This window comes from Stegodyphus dumicola, chromosome 2 (genome assembly GCF_044657685.1).
Source record: "Stegodyphus dumicola isolate Sdum_Otavi_A_Nest chromosome 2, ASM4465768v1".
NCBI lineage: Eukaryota > Metazoa > Arthropoda > Arachnida > Araneae > Eresidae > Stegodyphus > Stegodyphus dumicola.
This window is the reverse complement of record NC_140769.1, coordinates 91,469,334-91,491,362: the sequence shown is the minus strand read 5'-3', so window position 1 is coordinate 91,491,362 and position 22,029 is coordinate 91,469,334. Positions and strand designations below refer to the sequence as shown.

Here is a 22,029-nt window from a genome sequence, read left to right as displayed (position 1 = left end):
CCATTATATATATTAGTTCTGACAAAAATCTGAAAACCATATATTGCTAATTTACCATTGTTTAAATTGCCATTTCTTCTTTTAATCAATTCTTGGTTAATTTAGGTTGTTATTTTTAAGTCAATTATTTCATATGTGTTGTTATGCTCTTCCTCATATCTCATTTGTTAATGCTGTTGTACTAATTCTTTTGAGTTGGTGATTTATTCTTTTTAATTAATAGTTTTATGTTTAATTTTAATTGTTAATTATTTTCATCTGTTTTTCTGTTCTGACTGTGGAACTTATTTCTCCTCATGAAATTCTGATTGCTAATGAAAATTCTGCCAGTGTTTTATTTTTCATTGTTATAACATAAACATAAATAGGTGCTTAAAACATGAAACATCTGTAGGCTCATCCAGTATTAGAAAAAAATGATGATTTATTAATGTCAGTTACTTTCAGGAATTCATGTGAAATGACATTGTAAAATGCTGTGCATTTTGCTTTGTGTAAATATAAAATCAACTATGAACTGGATGGCATTTCTATCTTCAAAATTTCTTCAAATGGTCGATGACCATATTGATGCTTGCCAAGTAACAAATGCAGAAGGTTTCAATTCAAACTAATTTATGCTGTTCACTTTTTTTCAAATGCATTTTATATATTATTCTGAGATGAAATTTGTTAAGAATTTTGCTTATACTTTAAATAAATATTAAGCTTCATTAAACCACGTTGTATGCCCTCAGTTCACATTTATATACACTGAAGAGCCAAAACATTATGTCCACCTATTCAGTAACATGTTGTATGAACTTTGGCCTGCAAAACAGCTGCAACTCGCCTTGGCATGGATGCCACAAGTTCTTGGTAGATGGCTAGAGACAAATGTCTAAGCAGCTGTCATGTAAAGCCAAGGTATTCCAACATGGTAATGTTTAAGCTGAGCTGCTGCTTCATGAAATTATAAATGTGTTCTGTTGGGTTCAGATCCTGCAAGTTAATGGCCAGAACATTAATTGAAAATCATCTTTATTCTTCTTTAACCATTCCAACACAATTCAAGCCTTACGACATGAAGCGCTCTCATACTTGAAGATTCCATTTCCAGTTGGGAAGGCAGACGCCATGTAAGGGTGCAACTGATCTACAATTATGTTACGAGTTTGGTAAACATAGTTTATCACCATAAGTTACCATATTATGATAAAGAATAAGTAAATTAGGTAAACAGAATTTTTTAATTAAATTAAACTAAATTTATTTATACAAAACCTTCAAAATCCAACTCATCAATATCAGAATTAAATAAATGTAACAAATGGCCATCAAGGTCAGTCTCATCATTCTGTTCTAAATCACTTCTTTCAACGTCACTATAATCACTTTCATTTTCTTTTTTGATAGTTTCTGATAATGGAAGCTGATACGATCATATTAGCAGCTATGCTTTATCAACCCATAAGGCAGCCTCCTCATATGAAGCTTTTCTCATTCGTCTGGAATTTGCGAAGGAATGGAGTCCGCTTTGCATCCATTCCTCCCACTTCTTCCATAATTCATGCTTGGAAACTATTGATAATGAGATACAGCGGCTGCAAAATTTTTGCGAGCCCACCTGGTATCATTGAGACATCAATGCTAAGTTGTTTTTCTTCAGATCTTACCGTATCTGCTAAATGGGATCACATTGAATCCAGAACAAGTCCTTGGGGTTGGAAAACAGCACCTTTCCTTTCTCGATAAATTTCTCTCAGCGAAAACAACATCACTTCTTTGTATATCCATCCTTTTTTATTGGCTCAAATACTAACTCCTTTAGGGAAGTTTCCTTTCTGAATTGTTTTCCTTTTGAAAATTATCAAAGGAGTTAACTTCTATTGGTGGCACAATCCAAAACATGAGTAAAAGAAGTCTTTTCATTCTTGGTTATTAACACTGAAATAGTTTTTTCACCTATTGAATGAATAGTTCTGCTTGGAGGACGGTCAAAAGTAATGGCACTCAGGGCTGTAGAGTCGAAATCAGAGTCAGGCAGATTTTGGGGTAAAAGGAGTCGGAGCTGGAGTCGCTAAAAACAGGTCGACTCTGACCCCAGTTTTTGTTGGACAGTTTGAATTTGAAATAAAATTAAAATGAATTGAAAAAATTAATAACAAACTGAGTTATTATTTTTATTTATGGATTATGTACATTAGTAAATTGTTATTTTCTATTTTATTGACATATTAATAAATAAATATAATGGAGGAGGATGCATGTGATATTTGCCATTAGCGATTAAACTGATTCACTTAGTTACTTGATTTAGTTATAGATCTCGCTGGTAAATTTAGGTAAGCAGCAAGAGCTCCCAAAATTGATGCCATTCTTAGGACATGAGCAGGAAAAGGAGCAATTATTGATCAAGCAACGCGATAAGGAAGTACATATATGATGATAAAGGGATTTTTAGAAGATGTAGTTAACTGTAACGTTTCACTAACAGAAAGACTGTGGAATGATCTTGCAGAATTGGAAACTCTTTTTCACCGTATATAGCCATGAAAAAGCTGCAATCTGAAGAATTGACAGGAGGAGAGAATGGAAGTATGATATGTTTGTTCTTTCTGAAATGGAGGGTTTATTGCAGAAGGAATCATTTCTTCAATGAAGAAAAGAGAAACTAGTTTGCTAGACAATGACATCTTGCTGAGTTCAATATATGTAGATCCAAAACGCCGAATTTTCTTGGATGATGAACAAATTAAAAAGGCAAAGAAAGCCATCTATGAACTTTCATTAAGAATGAAATTATTCTCAGAACAATTGGAGAATATGAATCAGCACAGTCAAACTACAGACATTGCAATTGAGTTTCTATCATCCTCTTTCAAAGATGAATTAGATTTTGAGAAATATTTTTGAATAATATTGAAAAGGCTAAGGAAAAGTGAATGAAAATAAAGAGCCAAGTGCCTTTAGATACAAAAATGAAAAATTACATGGCCTTTGAAGAACTAGAGAAATATGATTATGCTTGCAAGACACTTTTTTTAGAACGTATAAAAAATCTATCCTGAAAAGTTAAAAGAAGTAGCCCTACAAGAACAGCTCTTCCTCCTACTCAAGTTAGTGTGGAAAGACTCTTCTCAGCTCTAAAGGTTTATCAAATCGGATCTATGCCCATCCAACAAAGAAAATATTGCCGAAACTGTCTTAGAAATAACTAACGCCAGTTTCTTCATTTCATAATAAATGCTACTTAATATAAATAATTTGCTATACCATCAGTTTTTTTCTGTAGCATCTATTACTTCTTTTATATTAAAAAAAAAAAAAAGAAGCTGTAACCCACTTGTATATGTTTTATATATACAGGGTGTTTCATAGATCATGGACAAACTTGGAGGGGTGGTGGAGCATACTAAAACATGCATTTTTTGTATAGGAATGTAGGGTCTAAAGTGAGAGGTTAAGGCAGGAACGCAAAAACAACACGAGAGGAAAATATGTTTATGTACAAAATCAACGCAAAGTGCTTCTTTTCAGCAATACAGTATTCACAATAAATGCTTAAAAAAGGGAACAGTAATAGGAACTACAGCTGTAATTGGCTGGCAGTGCAGCAGTAGAGGGTGGTAGTGAGCCAGACAAACCTTGATCCGATGCATCAGAAGATCATTCGCAACTCTGATATCGAGCGTGATGGGTGAATTTACGCACAGGAAAAAAGCTGACATGCATCTCATGTACTATAGTGCTGCTAATGGGAACGGCAGAGCAGCACTACGATTGTACCAAGACCGGTTTCCAAACAGGCATATTCTGAAGCACACAATGTTCGAGAGGTTGCATCGGTCTCTGTGTGAAAACTGGTCATTTAAAACCACCTCTGACACTAGGAGAGGAAGAAGTGCACAATGACCTCGCATTGAAGAACCCATCTTGAACATTGTACATGAATCACCTTAGACAAGTACAAGAGCTATTGCACGTCGTCTGCAGCTGAGTCATTCCACCGTTTGGAGAGTATTGCATTAAAATGGTTTGCACCCATACCATTTGCAGGGAGTCCAAGCCTTGCAAGAGACTGATTACCCTCTTCGAGTTCATATATGTCATTGGTTCTTGCAGCAGTGTGCGGCGCAGCCGGATTTCCCATCACATGTGCTATTCACGGACAAGGCAACTTTCTCACAGGACGGCATTTTCAATAGCCACAACATGCACGTGTGGGCAACTCATAATCCACACGTCTACATGTATTCCAAATCCACTTTTTCGTGAATGTGTGGGCGGGTATTGTTAACGACTACCTCATAGGCCCATACCTCTTACCTGCACGTACAAATAGCTTATGCTATCATATTTTTCTGCAAGACGGGCTACCGGAATTGCTGCAGAATGTTCCGGCTTTCGTTCGTGATTGCATGTGGTTCCAGCATGATGGTGTACCAGCCCATAACCATGTGCGGGTCCACAATTACTTGGATGGGACATTTGCAGGCCGATGGATTGGCTGTTTTGGACCCATTCTATGGCCACCCCGTTCGCCAGATTTATCCAGCTTGGATTTTTTTATGGGGCTATCTGAAGAGCATCATTTGCAAGACTCCCGTTGACTCACTGGAGTGCCTTGTTGCATGACTGTCCATTGCGGCTGCAAGTGTGCGCGAAATGCCTGTCGTTTTTTAGAATGTTCGTCAATCCCTTCTGCGACGTTATCAAGCATGTATTACTGCTGGTGATTGTAATTTCGAACATTTATTGTGAATACTGTATTGCTACAAAGAAGTACTTTGCCTTGATTTTGTTCATAAACACATTTTCCTCTCATGTCATTTTTTTGAGTTCCTGCCTTAACCCGTCACTTTAGACTCTACATTCCTATAAAAAAATGCATGTTTTAGTATGTTCCACCAAGTTTGTCCCATGATCTATGAAACACCCTGTATTTTAATAGTATATGAATATGAGGGAGTCAGAGTCTCATTTTCCCTACAAACTTTACAGCCCTTCGGGCACTTCATCCATATTAAGTAATTGCCCACTTTTCAAATTTTGTTCTTTAATTTTCTTAGATGTGTACTCCAAAAAAGTTATCCTTTTTTCAAGCTAGTCCACAGGGAGCGTTTGTCCATCTGTTGTTTAGGTTCTGACAGATAATTTTCGCTTCATGAACATGAAACACCAATTAGGTGCTCCAACAAAATTTTTAATGCTCATTTGTCGAGCAAGTACTTTTGCTTGAAGGCGAACTCTAACTGTTGATACTGATAATCCACTTTCTCTCTGCTGTATTTTCACCACCAAATCCATTGCTTGTCAACTTGAAATTCTTTAGCTGCAGCGCGATTTCCAATTTCGATCACTTTCTTCACTGTCGAAAGCTTAAAGCAGCTGTATAACTCTTTCTTCAAGTAGGAGCTATAGTAATATTTTTAAAGCATGGATGATAACACAAGCTACAAAGCAGTAAAATCATGTAAGAATGAATACAGCAGTTGGCAAGTAAACGTATCTGTTTCCGTTAAAACAAAAAGTCATAAGAAAAACGCGGGCAAAACCATGGAGTTAAGCAGAAAGTGCATGCATTGCAGTGTCTTTATAGAGAATGCCACCTACCTTAGTTAGGTGAGTATGAACTTATTACACTGCCTTAATGGAATCTGAGCTTAGAATATTGCAGTGAATTCTTAATGTTTCACTTGTGCATAACTTACGATCTGAACTAGTGAAATTTTAAGGACAGGAAAAAAAAAAAAAAATTCCCTCAGATACACTGCAGACCTAAATTTTTAACCTTTAAACACGTATAAGCAGTGGTTTATCTATTCAAAATTATGGTAGGTTTTAGCCAAAAAGAATTATTAGAATTAATTAAATAACTATAATAAATTATTATAACTAATTATTAAGAAATTCCTTTTTTTCAGGGCATGTTAATGTACAACTGAAGTTCAAAGATAAAAATGATGTATAATAATTATTAATTATAGTATTATTATAATAATTATTTATTATCTTAAAATAATACTTTATATTAGAATTCATTGTAATGAAAATTATGTAATAAATAAATAATTATAATGGCAATTATATAATAATAGCTATTTATTATACTTTATCATAAAATTATGTATACAGTCAAAAGTCGTTAATCCGGACTCGTCGGGACTTCGGCGATTCCGGATTATAGATCATCAGTTTAAATCTGGTAAGATGGCATGCAGAAATTATAAAATTAAAAATATGAAACCGAAAATTTATGAAATAAAGAACAATTATGATCTAAAGGGTATCAAAATTTACAAAAAAGAAAGTTTAATATTTATTTGTTTACTTTATTAAACATTTCTTTCAATGTAAGTTGTTTAAGTGGCTTCGTTTTTTATGTGATAATACATTCTCTTTAATTCTTTAAACAGACATAATTTCTTGTTCAGTTACAAAATTCCGCTGTTCAAGTCCTATAATTGCTGTGTCGAGAATACCGACTAATTTGTCAATTGAATTTTTTTCGTTTTCAATAACCTCTGTCACTTTCTTCGCTATCGGAAGCGAATTATAATGATGAGGAATTTGATTTAAATCATATCAAAGATGGAGTACATCGAGATGAAATACTACATTTAATAAGGAATTATAAGCCAAATAAAATAAAAACATCTGCCCTGAAGATAAGGATAGTGCTGACAGATCAACTTCCAATTCATTGCGCGGCGTTAAAGATAAACAAAGGATATGCCTTTATCCATTTTTTGTAGAAATTCCACTTTTTGTTTAATGAACTTCGAAACATACTTTCGCTTTGTAGATCATTTACATATTAATAAATATATATCAGGAATTCTATTTGACATAATCTTCAAGCTTACTTTTATAAAATTGCTCTAACAGTTTGCAAAAAATAATAAGCCGGATCTAATTCGAAGATTAAGGAACAACGCAATCTGCAACATTAACAGAAATAGATAATTAAATAATTTTTGCTTAGCTTATACCGTCCGTTATACATTAAACGCGCACTCGTAAACGTATTTTGCGCACGCGCACAAGCACATTCTCAGCTGTAAAGGCCTCAATGCGACGCATGCGCAGAAAGTTTGAAGCTTTGAGGTCCGAATTAACGACTTTTGACTGTATATAGCAAAATCAAGCTTTAAAAACAATCATATTTTTACAGTATATAAATAAATATACAAATGCACGAAATTAAACACAATGAAATAGTTAATGACAAATGATGATCAGCATATTATCTTAATTTAATTAAAAGTCATTTTCTGCTTCCTTTTATTGTGCTCTTTGAATGCAGTGAAAATACATAGGGGAAAAATAAGAATGGAAAATAATCCCTACTACATGATTCATGTACCATCTATCCTATTTTATAAATAAATCAGTCCAGGTGATGATGCGTGTTTGTGATTATGGTCACGGCCAGCCGCAGTTAAGCTTTACAAGGAAGAACCGTAACCAATTCGTTGCAGCTGTTCTCCAGTCTTCCTATTCCTTCTATAAAACGGGCATATATATATATATAGATAGATTCATAAGAATAATTAACACACATTTATAAAACATGAGATACCTGTGTATACGCATTATAATGTGTTAAAAATGAATGTGAATACATGCTCATATATGCATGTTAATATTTGATAATTTAGCTTTTTTCTTGAATTCATACTGCATTATCTTCTTTAATTAGATACACTCAAACCTGTTTTTGTGCAGTATATGATAATTTCAATCAAATTGGAACATAGTTCATGAAGTTATCAATAAAAAAAAGTAAAATAAATAATCAATAAAAAAAAGGAGCTTCAATCTTGTGTATCTGGCTACTGAGATAGTAAAATAAGAGTCATCACAAAAACTAATCACCGACTACATGGTAACTAAAAAAAGTTAACTCTAAATGACTCTCTTTTTTTTAATAGCTACTCATGAAGTTTTGTGCTTTTTTTTTTTTTTTTTTTTTTTTTTTTTTTTTTTTTTTTTTTAATGCTGTTCCCATCCACTGCATAAAAACTGGTTTGAGAGTTTAGAATGGTCTTGCATCATAAACAAAGCCTTGTTGATTTATTTTATGCCATATAATGAATTATGTTTATCATTTAATTAAAATTATAACTTTTTCCTGTAGATTCATCAGATACAAATCAAACTATGGTTTATGAAAACATATCACTTCTTGCATCATTTGAGGAACGTCCAAGGTCTTGTCCATATTGTAGTTATGCAACTTCTCATAAAGGCAATTTAAAGAAGCATATAAGAATCCATACAGGGGAGCGTCCTTTCTCATGTAATATTTGTAAAAAGAAGTTTCAAAATCAGTATCATGTAAAGAGACATATGTTAACTCATGATTCAAAATTTCATTTCCAATAAATTATATAATTTTTTTCCAATTTTTGTAATGAAATATTTTACAGTAATTAGATTTATATATGAATTAGTTTTAGTTAAACAAAGCTTTTAGTAAGAGAAACATGTCTGTCCATAATATGCATTATAAATTTTTCATGTGATATTTTTATTTATTGCTTTTGTAGGATTTTGCTATATTTTATATAGTATAAAAATATATTATGTTTATTCAAGTAAATAAAGGTGAACTACAATTGAAAAAGATACTTGTTGACTAAAATATGTGCATTTTAAGCCATTGAAAAGTTAGTACAGTCAACTCTTGATTTACCGGGATAATACATGGGAAGATATGCACAGTTAACTCAAAATCGCAGTTAATCTAAAGTCAGTTAAAAAAAAAAAAAAACCATAGTGTAGGAAAAGAAAAAAATGCTACAAGGCAATTTACCTATCCAGTATTTTCAGGAACTGTGGCTTAATAAAGTTTTTAATCAACTTTATCAACAAACAAAAATCACAGTACAGTAAAATATGCAAAAAAACCTTTATCACTCTGACAGTTCAGATTTGTGTAAAAAAGTTAGAACTTTCTTTTTGTGTGCTGAGTTCGCTTTTTTTTTAAAATGAATGTTCTTATCTTGCATAGTGTCATTTTGTCAGTCAGCAGTCTATCTTTTTGCCTTTTCAAGTGGTCCGGAAGGCACTTTGACATGATAAAGTGCAGCTCCATGTGCGTCCTTTTCATTAGCAGACATCATCATCCGAGCAGCTTCTGAAAATATCAATTTTTGTTTCAGGAAAAGTACAGAAATTATTTACTAACCAGAGCTTCTTCAATTATTATATCACCAAATTACGAGCATGTTTGTTATCACCTGTAAGGAGGGGGACAGGACACAAGAAGGAATTTATAACTGCAGTCAGCTTGTTAAAAATGTATTGGAAAGGAGAAAGGGAGGATAAGCCTGAAAAGTCATCAACTAAAGAGTCATATCAATGTCTGTTCTTACACTCTGTCTCACTAGCATGTCTGCTGATGATTCTTGCAGTAATATTTTTTAAACCAGAGTGCTTCCTTTTTTTAGTGAGGGTCCAGTTAATCTGCCTCCAGTAAATAGGAGTTGACTGTACTCATGTTTCAGGTTTCAGGAGTTGACTGTACTCATGTTTTAGGTATCAGGAGTTGTCTGTAGCTCATGTTTGAGTTATCAAAAGTTGATTGTACTCATTTTTTAATGAACTAAGAGTATCGGTTTTAAAATAATTGTAAATAGTATGTCATTTTCAAAAATAAATGCTTATAAATTACTACTTCATATAAAATGATATCCAATATAATGAATATTTATATTTTGAAATTGTAAAATTGGCTTTTGATAAACTATGAAAAGGATATAAATATCAAATAAATAAAATGATTTTTAAAACTTTTATTTACATAAATTTGTTTTATATTTTCTATAACTGTATTGAATTATTATAGTTATAGCTTTCTGGTTTTGAAGAAAGACTAAGGTATATGCAATCAACTGCCGAATGGTAAAGTTGCTGAGCACTGGTAGTTCAGTCCGGGGTTCGAATCCCAGTGCATGAACCTTTTCATATTTTCTCCCTTGTATGATGTGTATATGAGCCAGTTTCCCCTAGAAATTCCTCCATGAAGGTATCCCTCCTCTTAGGCAGATAACCCTCGAGTGCTTTGCTGTATTTAAAATAACCAAACCATGTAATGCTAATCTTTTATTCTTTCTGTTTAGTCTGTTAGAGAAAGAAATGCTTGTTAATAGATATTAAAATTGAACTACCAGTTACAGTTGTTCATATTTCTGTCGTACTTACCAGTGCTACTGAAAAGAAGAAATCAATTTTAACGCCAGAATGTTAGGAGAAATTTCTGACTTATTTAATTCATTGAATATTTTATCTAAGATACTTCCACCCATATTTGCAAATGATTCTGATCATCAGTGAAGATGGCCATCTTGGATTGGTATGTTCAGTGTTTATGTTTGTTTATATTAGAAATACTGGTTACTTTCAGAGATAGTTGTCACTATCTCTGGTGGTTAGTTGACCAGTTGGTGCTAGGCTTTTCACCACAATGGTGCAGACATGAAAATTTCTAAATTCTGTCACCTGGTTTCTTCTTAAATTTTAAAAGTTTTGCTGTCTAGTGTCACTGCACCAGCTCTGTCACTAGCATTTGTTGCCACTAAAAAGTTCACTATAGTTATATAACTGTAGAAAACAAGGTGTGCTAATTTGTATGCTTTCTTGTGAAAATCAGCATCTGTGCTCATCTTGTGAGTGAACTTATCAATGCCAATGAACTGTCAACTTTATCTTACTGGTGAGCTTCTTCTGACACATAATTTATTTTGGTGCATATCAGACTGAGATTTAAAAAAAAAAAAACTGTTATTCATATTACATATCAGTAGCAATCAGACACATTTGTGCCACTTTGGAAAACATAAATTTGCTCCTTTCATCATACCAAAATCCATAAAATATAACTGCACAATGTTTTAAAATAATTTAAAATGTGTATAAGGTCTATTAGGTTCTTTTGTGATATGCATTATATACATGTGATTTAGAAAACAGTTACAATGAATAATTATAATAAAATTATAATCACAATGAATGAACTCTATAATGACCACTCGCAGTTACAGATGATTTATTATCTTTTGAATACATAGTTATCTTAGAGAGTTAATGTTTGTTTATGTTCTCAAAAATATTAATTGCTCTCAAAAGTGATTTTATTAGATTTGTCATGAAACAGTTCACTGTATATAATGAAAGGGTTCAATGTGTATAGTGCACATTAAGATAAATTTAAAAGGAAGCAATGCTGCAGAAAACTTCTGTATTGATGAATGGTGATGAATGGTTTAACACTATAAGTATTCACAGAAATATGAGTCTTGATTCCAGGCTTTCTAGCTTTCTTCTTGTTAGTTTGTCATTTTTATTTAGAATTTCTGTTTTCATCGTATTATAGGTACGAAAACACAGCTTTGGTCAGAGATATCAGAAAGCAATAAATATTATGAGCTCTGTGTGGTAACATTTAATTCTGATTTTTTGTGTTTTATGTTTTTATAGGATTTAATCTTTTTGTTTGTAATAAAATTCAGTTTTACATTTTACTTTGCTGTTTAACTAAAGAAAACTTGCTTATATTTAAATGCATATTACATTTAAAAGGAATCTTCATAATGTTTAAGAATAATTTTATGTTGTAACTCTTTTTTTTTTTTTTTTTTTAATTTCACAATCCTGAAAAAATGCTTTTCACAAAATTAAGGACATAAACATTCTGCCTGCTGACTTTGGTTTTAGACTTATTATTAACTTAGATGATGGATTTCTTTGATAGGCTACTTTTTAATTAATTGAAAAGCAAAATGAAATTATTATTATTTAAAAAATTTAAGTACTGTTTTTAAGAAATATGGAAATTAAAAACACGAAGGTGAGTAGTATTTTAAATTGTATTCTTAGTATAATTATTTATGTTTGATATTCCTTTTCTAGTTGTTACTAATTGAGAATTCATTTATCTTTCTTAGGTGTATGTAATGTTAGTGAATATTATCAGGACGGGACGGTTGTAACAGATATTCTGAACAAACAATGCTAAATGAATCTAGCAGTTGCTTTTCTCAGTTGAAACATCATTTAAAGAATCTTGTTTCAAATATCACTTTTTTTTTTTTCTTATTCAGCATTTCAAAAAACTAATTTGAAACAGCACATTTTGTCATACTGGGAAATGTCCCTTTAAATGTAATGTGCTGTAGTGATACTTTTTCCTGAAAAGAGAGTCTTCACTTTTATTTAGCAATTCACTCACATTTAAAACCTTATTTATGCAGATTATATAAGTCTTATAGACTGGAAAATGCCTGTTAAAGTCATATTTACACAGTCAACATATTTGTATATTAATGTAATATTAATTGGAATTTTATATTTAAAATATAAAGTAAATTAAAATTTAAATATATATATATATATAATGATATTACAGAATAAGTGAGCAGAGTTAGAGGCTGGTTATAATTATAAGTCTTCTTACCAGTTTCTTTAGTCTTTATATATATATATATATATATATATATATATATATATATTGCATTCAATTAGTTGTATCTTTTTCACTTTCCGTACTTTAGTTATGTATTTTAAGCCTTGTTATTCCTACAAATTTTAAATGCATTTATGAGGGTTTTGTTCACCCTATTGCTAATCACTTGCAAGGGGACAAATAGCAGCAGTTTAGCTAAAAATCTGTAACATGCTGAAAAGAAGTACCAGCAGATTCAAGATCAGGGCTACATTTCCTATTAGGTAAAATAGAAACATACCTATTGTGTGCTGAAAAAAAGGTCTTGCACTAAAGTATTTGTTGTTATTGTATGAAATAATAGATTTTGTACCTAACTATTACAGATTAGTAAACTATTTTAGTTTGTTATATTTTCCATGTTAAAGTAAATTATCTGTTTTTGACTTTTATATTTACTATCTAACATACAGAGAAAAGCTTCGAATATGTAATTATGGAATATTTTTATGAAACAAATATTAACTTCAAAAATGCTAATAGTAGATCTGCAACAATACAACAAATATATCTAACTATTTTAAAGTCAGAACTTTATTGTACAACACAACTCATCTACAGAATTTATTCATTTTACAATTCGCTTGCTGAACATGGTTGACAATGGAGTAGTAGAAAATTGAATGGAAGTTTAAAAAAAAATTAAAATATAATTCAAGAATTATGTATTTTTTCAAATAGGTGTTTTTAATTAAATATTTAAAAAAATATTTAATGATAAAACCTTTTTCAAATAAAATATTGTCTGCCTAATCTAATGCAATAAATATTTTAAGCAGAATAGCCTTAATATTAAAAACAGCATTAAATAAACTATTTAGATATTAAACATCTGAAAAACCAGTTAAATTATGAATGAGAATAAATGAATAAATGAGTTGATTTTAGATTTGTTTTATTAATATGTGTGTAAATAAAATAAAGTGCTAGCAAATCATTGCAATCATCTACAGGTTCAGTATGTACAGTGATCTCATTATGAGATAGCATGGCAGTAGGCATTTTGTTGCCGAGTTTCCCTAAATTTTATTCCTTGGTATTTTTCTAAATTCATAAAATTCTGTTATCCCTAAGGTTTTCTGCCTGATGTCTTGTAAAAATGTTTACCATCCATAAATTTTGTAAGACTAAAATTTTTATTCCCTGTAAATTCTGCTGACTGGTGTCTTCCTAAATTTGAAAATTTTGTTGATTGGTGCTTCTAAACTTTAAAATGTTTCCACCTCAAAATTCTGCTGCCCAGTATCTTCATAAATTCAAAATTTTGTCAACCCTAAATTTTTTTACTTGTTGCTTCTCTAAATTCTAAAAATGTTGTCTTTCTTAAATTCTGCACCTGGCAGCAGAATTTAGCAGCATTAGCAGTTTCATTAAAAATATGTTAACAATTTTAACACACCTGAAATTGTAGCTGGAAATATTCCAATTATATATTGGGAGACAAGAGGACTACCAAATAAAATCAATGATAACAATAATAGAAATATACTCTTAGGAAGTAATTGAAACATTTGGAAACAGGTGATGACAACATTCTGGATGTAAACAATACAATTAAATTTATATATGATTATGACAAAGAAACATTCTTCTTTGCTGCTTCACAAAGAAAACATATGTTGAGGGAATTTATAGTAAAGGTGTAAATGCTGATGAAGCGAAAGTGGAAATGGAACAGTTTATACAAAGCTAAAATTGCCATTATTTAAAAATTGAATTTTATTTTTGGAAACAAAATTTTTTCTGGATTTAAAACACCAGAATAATGTTAAGATTGTTTTTTATGTTACCAAAATGAAAGAGAGCATTCATTTTCTATACTGAAACTTTAAAAAGCTTATTTATCTTGTAATCTTTCAAAACTGAAGATGTTTTATTCTAATTTGCTTGTTTTGAATGAAAGATTTACTCTCCAGGAGTGCTTTACTTAGAAAGGGATATTCTATAAACCATTAGCTGTAGGGTTAGTATTAAAATTTTAAATTTGTTTATGTTATGAAATTTTTTCATATACTGGATATGCAGAAAATCTGTTCATGCTCCAGCACAAAGGGTTAAATGGGCACGCATGCATTTAATTGATCACAATGGTGAAATATATTTTCCAATATATTTTATGCAAAATTTGACATTTGTGTTTTCTAGTGCATTAAATGCCTCCTGGCAGTCAATTTTAATGACCACTGATGAATATAATTATTTTTCTTGGTTAAGAAATTGGTGAGATTATGTGTAATATGTATGCAAATAAATAACTTGGATTTCTAAGGCAATGATTAGTAATAACCCTATATTTCAGTATATATTTGTTGAAATATTATTCTAATTGTTTAATATACTGTTGAAATATTTTTGTTTGTTTTCAAAGTAGTACTGTTTATTGCATTCATAATACAGTACAAAGTCCGTAATCCGGACGTCCATTATCTGGAATGATCTATAATCCGAACCTCTTACGCATGCGCGTAAAGCCAGTAAAGCGTTTATTTAATTATGTTATGATAATAGTCTGAGATTTTCTGCATTGAAAGATTATCATTGATTTATAAAATAAAATTTAATTAGTTATAAAATTTCAATTTGTCGAAAAATATGTATATAAAAAAATTGTTCAGGAAGAAGATGTTTATGTTTCTTGTTTAGCTTGCTTTGAAGAAAATTGGAGCCTTTGCATTTTATTGGAGTAGACCATAATTAGCTTGAGCAATGTTTCTTGTTAAATATATATAATTTTTATGTGCTGGTGTCTGCTGTAATAATAAAAATGTATAATTTATTCTTGCATTTTCTCACAGGATAATTCTGTCTAAAATTTTAGAAAGAATTAATAGAAGCTTTGTTTCAGAATTAAAAATGTATTAAAGGAAGTTAGGTATAATGGCAACAAATTCGTAAAAATACATAATGGAATTTTACTTCTGTCAAATAAAACATTTTCATTAGCCAGAATTCTACAGGTTGAAGCAATATACAGTGCTGGCCATTAAAATCGCAACACCATGAAGGAAAGCAAATACAAAAAAAAAGATATTTATTATGCATAAACAGTATGGCATGAAGACAAAATTATTAAATTTATAAGCAGTTTTGGGGTTTACAGGGGTGCAAAATTAGTTGAAATAGCTGCCACTCCTGGCAGTTAAAACAACCCTTACCCAGTTAGGCATGGAAACTAAGTAGGCTTGGATGACAGAAACGGGCAACGCATTCTATGCTGCTTCAAGTCTATGCCCCACTTCATCAATCACGTTAGCTGGAGAGGGGTGGCGGGCCAGTCTCTCAGAAACCCATGACCAGATGTTTTCGATAGGTGACATATCTGGAGACCGTGCAGGCCAGAGCAACAGTCGAATACTGTAGCGGAGAAGGTCAGAACATGATGTGCAACATTTAGTCTTGCATTATCTGGTAGAAAGATGGTGTTTGGCAGGCCTTGAATATAGAGCACAACCACTGGAAATAAGATGTCAGAAATGCACCAATCTGCATTCAAATTACCGTTCAGTCCAAAGAGATGTGTATGCCGTATATCCAATGGCTGCTCAAAGCATCACACCTGATGCAGGGCCCCTAGGCCAATATCAAATGCAAGGTGGCCGCGTGCGGTCTCTTCGGAGCCTCTAGACATGTATACGGCCATCAGAATACTGCACGCAGAACCGGGACTCATCTGAAAAGATGACATTGTGCCGGGACTCATCTGAAATATGCCACTCCTGAATCCCACTTTGTTTTTTGGTGCACCAGAATGGCCATCTCTCTCTATGCTGCATAGTCAAAGGATGCCAAAGTAATTGTCGCTGTGCTGATAATCTGTGCTGCAGCAAATGTCAATGCACCATACAAGTACTGAGTGTACTGTAAACATGCCCATTGCCTGACTAATGGTTTGTTATATAGTTGTATGGTTTTTACAGGGCTGACCTCACAACATGTCTTCCCTTTTGGGTGTTGAGACCCTGCATGCTGTTTAGTCTTACCCTCAGCAATCCGTTGATTCCATATTCGCATTACAGTGGTTGGATGACCAGTGCTATGGGCAATATCAAGGAATGATCATCAACATTCTTGATAGGCAACAATCCTGCGTTTATCGAATTTTGACTCTTGCTGGTGAGCATTTCATCTTATTATTCAAGACATAAAATGATATTTTGAGCAAACTCTGACCTTACAAAGCGCTTTCCGAATAAGAAATCCACTGCTCAACTTTTCTTTCATGCAGTCCTTCAAATGTCATTTCATCCTCCTGCGTCGTCTAAATGCGCTGAAATTCAAATCCAACATCTTCTTCCTTTCATGTGATTTTGACGTTCATTCAAATCATTTCTTCCTGGTGTTGCAATTTTAATGGCCAGCAGTGTGTTTGTCATGGGGAAGAATATAGTAATAGTATTCGGTAATTTATTTTTCCCAGAAAGAAAGTTTGCAGTTTTCACTTAAATTGTAAAACCACTTGCCTTTTTTGATGCCAAAGATATTTTTTTTTAACTTTGTTAAGTTTAACTTAAATATAAGTTTTATTGCTAAATTAATAACTTTCTGTAATGGTGTTCTTTTACTCATTTATGTTGGCAGTTATTTTAACTACACATATTAACTGTATGTTTCATTTATCATATTGTCATCACTTAAGTTATTTCATATGCACTTTGATCACTAAAGTGCATTGTTAGAAGTATATTTTTCTACAAGCTAGACAACCAAAGAATTAATTAATTGTCCTGAATGTATATTATATTAATTATTAGTTTTGGGGAGGGGCCTAAATTTTCGGGTGATTTATTATAATTAAAATACATCAGAATGTTTCATCAGCTAATTCTGGATACAGAAAAACAAGTATTTTTTATGGAAGAGAGATTTCAATGTTCTTCCTCCTGACAAAGTGAGATTGAAATCCTCTTCTTTTGTATTCTTTAATTTCATTGATTTTTTTAATTATGGTATTACTTATTTGAAGTATTTTAGTTTTAATATTTATTAAATTCAGTTTTTTGCATTTATAGAATTTTATGAAATTTATTACCTATGAATTTCAATTTTGTATCTTTATGAAAAATTGGTTCTAAATTTCTTACTTTATATATAAACTTTTCGCATTACACAACGGTCAGATTAATTAATTTTTTCGTGCATTAGCAAGTCTTCCAGCACTAAAATTTGGCAGTTTTATCGCGCTTATACAGTTTTACCAGGCAAATTTCTTAATGTTTATGTAGTACTATGTGACAACATTTCGTGGAGCTACCGCTCCTGGTAACTTTTTAGCAAGGTCGCTGCAATGTTCCTACCTACTACTATATATATATATATAAGAATACAAAGTAACCTGATAAATGAAGGCAAGCTGCTGTTCTCTTTTGGTTTTTAATATCAGCAGTAGTTATAATATATTTAAATGAATTCATGTAATTTGCTTATGCTTTTCCCAAATTATAACATTTTTTAAATACTTTAAATTACTATTTTATATCCTATTCATATTCACAAAACATTGTCTTGTGTCTTGACACACCTTATTTTAGTTGCATATATGAATTAATGTTTCTGTACTTATTTCTGTTAATTTTTTAATTCTTTGTATTTCTCCCTATTTTTTCCTAATAAAGAGAAGGTTTTTGTTGATGTATAATTTTCTTTTTTAGGATAATTATATATTATACTCTTTGTATAAATACCATTCTTTCTGTATTTCTTCAATTACCTCCTAGTTTTTTGGGGGGAGGGGGAATTTTTGAAGCTATCCCATGCAATTTCATATCATTGCTGGTCAATAAAATTGATAAAATTGCATATTTATTTAATTGTGGAATATGGTGTTCTACTCCGTTTATATCCTGCTTAATTACATACCAATAACGGTATCTCTTACTTGATAAAAAAGTTATTTATCAGCATATGTTTTATTTGTTTCATGAATATTTAATTTGAAGTATTTGAGTATCTAAGGTCACTTTGTTTTCAAGTTACTGAATTCCAGTAAAATATTTATCTTCTAAATAGCTTTGTGAGGAAGAAACATAAATTTTGAGACAAACTAGTAAAAGAGTATCTCTTTTATTAGTGTCCCCCTTTTATACTTATGAAGTATTGCTAACATGCATTCCTGTTATCAAAAAAAAAAAAAAAATAATAAGTAGGACCAATATGCATGTAACAATTTGACATAAGTGAGTTAAATTGTTTTGTCACATGAAATGTTTTACGGATAATCAGTTTTGATTAATATGAAATGAGCTGCATTTTGTTTCGTTATGAAGCTACCTTTTATCACTGATGATATTATGATGAAATTTATATTATTGTTTTACATGCTACTGTGAGTTTATTATCTTCTGTTGGCATTTCACTCAAAATTGCAGCTTTGAAATGTTGGTTTTAAAACTATCATACTGTAAAATTTGAAGCTGATATGTTATTAATCAGTATATTACTGATGGTAATTGTATGTTTAACGTTTATATGTAATTTGTATGCTTACTAAAAGATTGTTAAAATATATATACTTATAGAACTGCTTGCTGAATATTTGAAGCATTTAGATTCATTTTTGTAAAACTGTTTTATTGTGATCTCAAAATATTTGAATCAATTCTTCTTAAAAGAAAATAATAGCGATTTTAAAATATTAACTCATTACAGTATTTTTTTTTTTTTTTTTTTTTTTTTTTTTTTTTGTGTGTGTGTGTGTGTGTATGTGTACGTGTGTTTAATTTATATTTTAAAAATTAGCACGTTTATTTTTCAGCACATTGCAGAAGAGCAGCATTTAAAAAATTTACAGATTGTTATATGTATGCTTGTGATTTACTGTTTGTAAATAAAATTGGATAGATGCTTAATGAAGACGATGAACTTTTACCTTCTTACTTGAAGTCATAACTGATAATATAGTTTCTTGTATTCTTGGAAGTTATAATGTACTTTATGACATAAACATTTAACTATTATCTGAAACACTTTTAATAAAATATGACTCATAAAGAAAGATGTCAGGATTATTAAAATAAGAAATGTTTTTCTTTTTTTTTTAACTTTGCAGGTATTTAAGTAATGTTACTTTTTTATTATTTTATTTTTAAATTATGCATATCAGTTTTTCCTCAACTATTTTAATATTATCGTAAAAAAAATCATTGAAATAAATTCCCAAAATTTTCCTCCACCCCCCCCCCCTCCCAAAAAAAATAAAGTCACCCTGAAAAAGTAAAAATTGCCCCCTTATTACATACACAATTATTCAACTATATTTTTTTATGCATGTGAATGTAATCTATTGTTATAATTTTTTCATCATTTGCATAAATTCCCAAAATTTTCCTCCACCCCCCCCCCTCCCAAAAAAAATAAAGTCACCCTGAAAAAGTAAAAATTGCCCCATTATTACATACACAATTATTCAACTATATTTTTTTATGCATGTGAATGTAATCTATTGTTATAATTTTTTCATCATTTGCAGAATTCCCCCCCCCCATTCTTGCCCTGTTGACCATCAGAACATTATTTAGGAATAGATATTTTCTTTGACACTGTTTGTTATGTTCATGTTTATTTGCACTGCTGAAATTTAATTCAGTTTTAACATAATCTAATGACTCTGTTGATTTCATTTAAGTTTCTATTTTTGTACCTAATTCTTTTTTGTATGTGTATTGCTTATATTCATGTTTTTTTAATTAAAGTCTAAAATATGTTTATTTATTTATATACTTTTTATTGATCGTGTTTAATGAAATCACCTTTAATGATTTTTATATATTTAGCTGATTATTTTGAGGAAAATAAGAATTATCTTATTCATGACGTTTGCTGTCTCTGTTATGTAAGAATAAACTTACATATAAACTGCTGCACTTTTAAAGATTTGAAGAAAAGTAAATTCTGCAGTAACTGATAAAATTTGACTTGTTTGGCATTAATTTAAGGATTTCAGGAGTCCAATGCATAGTTTACCCTTTTTAGGTATCATAATTTTTTATTGAAGAAAAATCAAGTCGGAAATGTCATGAATTGTGTTCACAGTTTTAGTACAGTTTAGAATCTTTTGAATAATTAACATGTAAATTCTTTACTTGTATTTTGAGCTGTGTTTACATGTTCTATACACATAAATGTTGGTTTTTATTGTGTGTTTATAACAGAAATTACGAGTTTCGAATTTTAATGACTTTTTTCAGTTTTATTCGAGCCACGTAGCTGTAAATGAATTCATTTTCAAAAGTGTAACTTTTAACAAAATATAATAAAGTTTTGTTTCTTTTTTATAGATTTATTTCCAAGAAATCAAGGAATAATATATCAAAATGATTTATTTTGTACATCAGAGAACCTAGATGTTTTGAATCCTGATTTACATAGCACCTATGCTCTAGAGGAAGAACGACCATTCGCATGTAATATTTGCACTAGGAAGTTTCGCCGCAAGGGTGATCTTCAAAGACATATCCTTACTCACACTGGTTTAAAATCCCACATTTGTGACTTATGTAGTAAAGCATTTTCTCGTTCTGATGTACTGAAAGTTCACAGATTAAGCTGTAGCCATAATAAGCTTTTTGCTTCAAAAATTTTACATTCAAGAAAATAACATAATAAGAATGTTCCGAAAAGTCTTGTTATAAAAATTAACAATTTCAAATGAATATTTTCAATTATTATCTTCTCTGATTGAAACAAATGGTAGTAATATATATATATTAACTAGTAGTATTTGTATTATTCATTCTTTTTTTTTTTTTTTTTTTTTTTTTTCTTTCTTATATAATTATTTTTCCTCCAAATGGTAGTAATATATATTAACTAGTAGTATTTGTAGTATTCATTCATTTTTTTTTCTTTCTTATATAATTATTTTTCCTCCAAATGGTATTAATATGTAGTATTTGTAGTATTCATTCATTTTTTTTTTCTTTCTTATATAATAATTTTTCCTCCTTTCAGTTTCATGGTGCTTTAATGTTTGTGTATTTAAATTATTCCTTACCAACAAGCAAATAAAATCTGAAATTTAATTTTCAGTAGTAATTTTTTGTCATTTTGTAAATTACACTAACCTGATATGTTTTAAAAAAAAAACCTGGAGATTCTAATTACTCATAATATAATTTTGGACGTTAAATTCAAAACTTCATTAAAAGTTCTGTACTGCATAGCTTTTGTATTTAAAAAAAAAAAAAAAAAAAACTGTGATTGCTTTATGCCTTCATGGTATGTCTCCTTTCAGAAGCCAAGCTGATAGAATGTTTTAGAACACTGGAAAGCTAATGTTCGAGTCAAAACTTACCATTAATAAAAGGAAGCTGGGATTGCTGTGAAATATTGTCTTTATCTAAGTTTAGGATGAACAATCGGGACTATGGGGCCATAACTGAAGATATGTTACAACAAAATCACTCTTTAGACTGCCTCATCAATAAAATATTTCACTTCTTTTTTTCTTCTAGAAAATCTTGATGTGAGTAAGTAAGGAGCAAGGAAAGGACTTTCTTTGAGACATTGAGGAAAAGACACTAGGGTTGTTAAAATGTTAGTAT

The 22,029-nt window shown here is 30.7% G+C and overlaps 1 protein-coding gene across 2 annotated transcripts in view; it reads left to right on the top strand.

Annotated features, from left to right (window-relative positions):
* Positions 1–21,644, top strand: part of LOC118205156 (zinc finger Y-chromosomal protein-like) — a 34,028-nt gene extending 12,384 nt beyond the window's left edge. Inside the window, exons 2-3 of one of the 2 annotated variants that reach the window (XM_085810890.1) lie at positions 8,123–8,284; positions 20,764–21,644. In XM_085810890.1, the coding sequence (XP_085667016.1) occupies positions 8,146–8,284; positions 20,764–21,083 (459 nt within the window). In that variant the 5' untranslated portion in view covers positions 8,123–8,145 and the 3' untranslated portion in view covers positions 21,084–21,644. Of the gene's footprint in view, positions 1–8,122; positions 8,307–20,763 lie in introns of those variants that run through there. The other variant, XM_085810891.1, reaches the window with a different exon arrangement.
* The last annotated feature ends 385 nt before the right edge of the window (positions 21,645–22,029 follow it).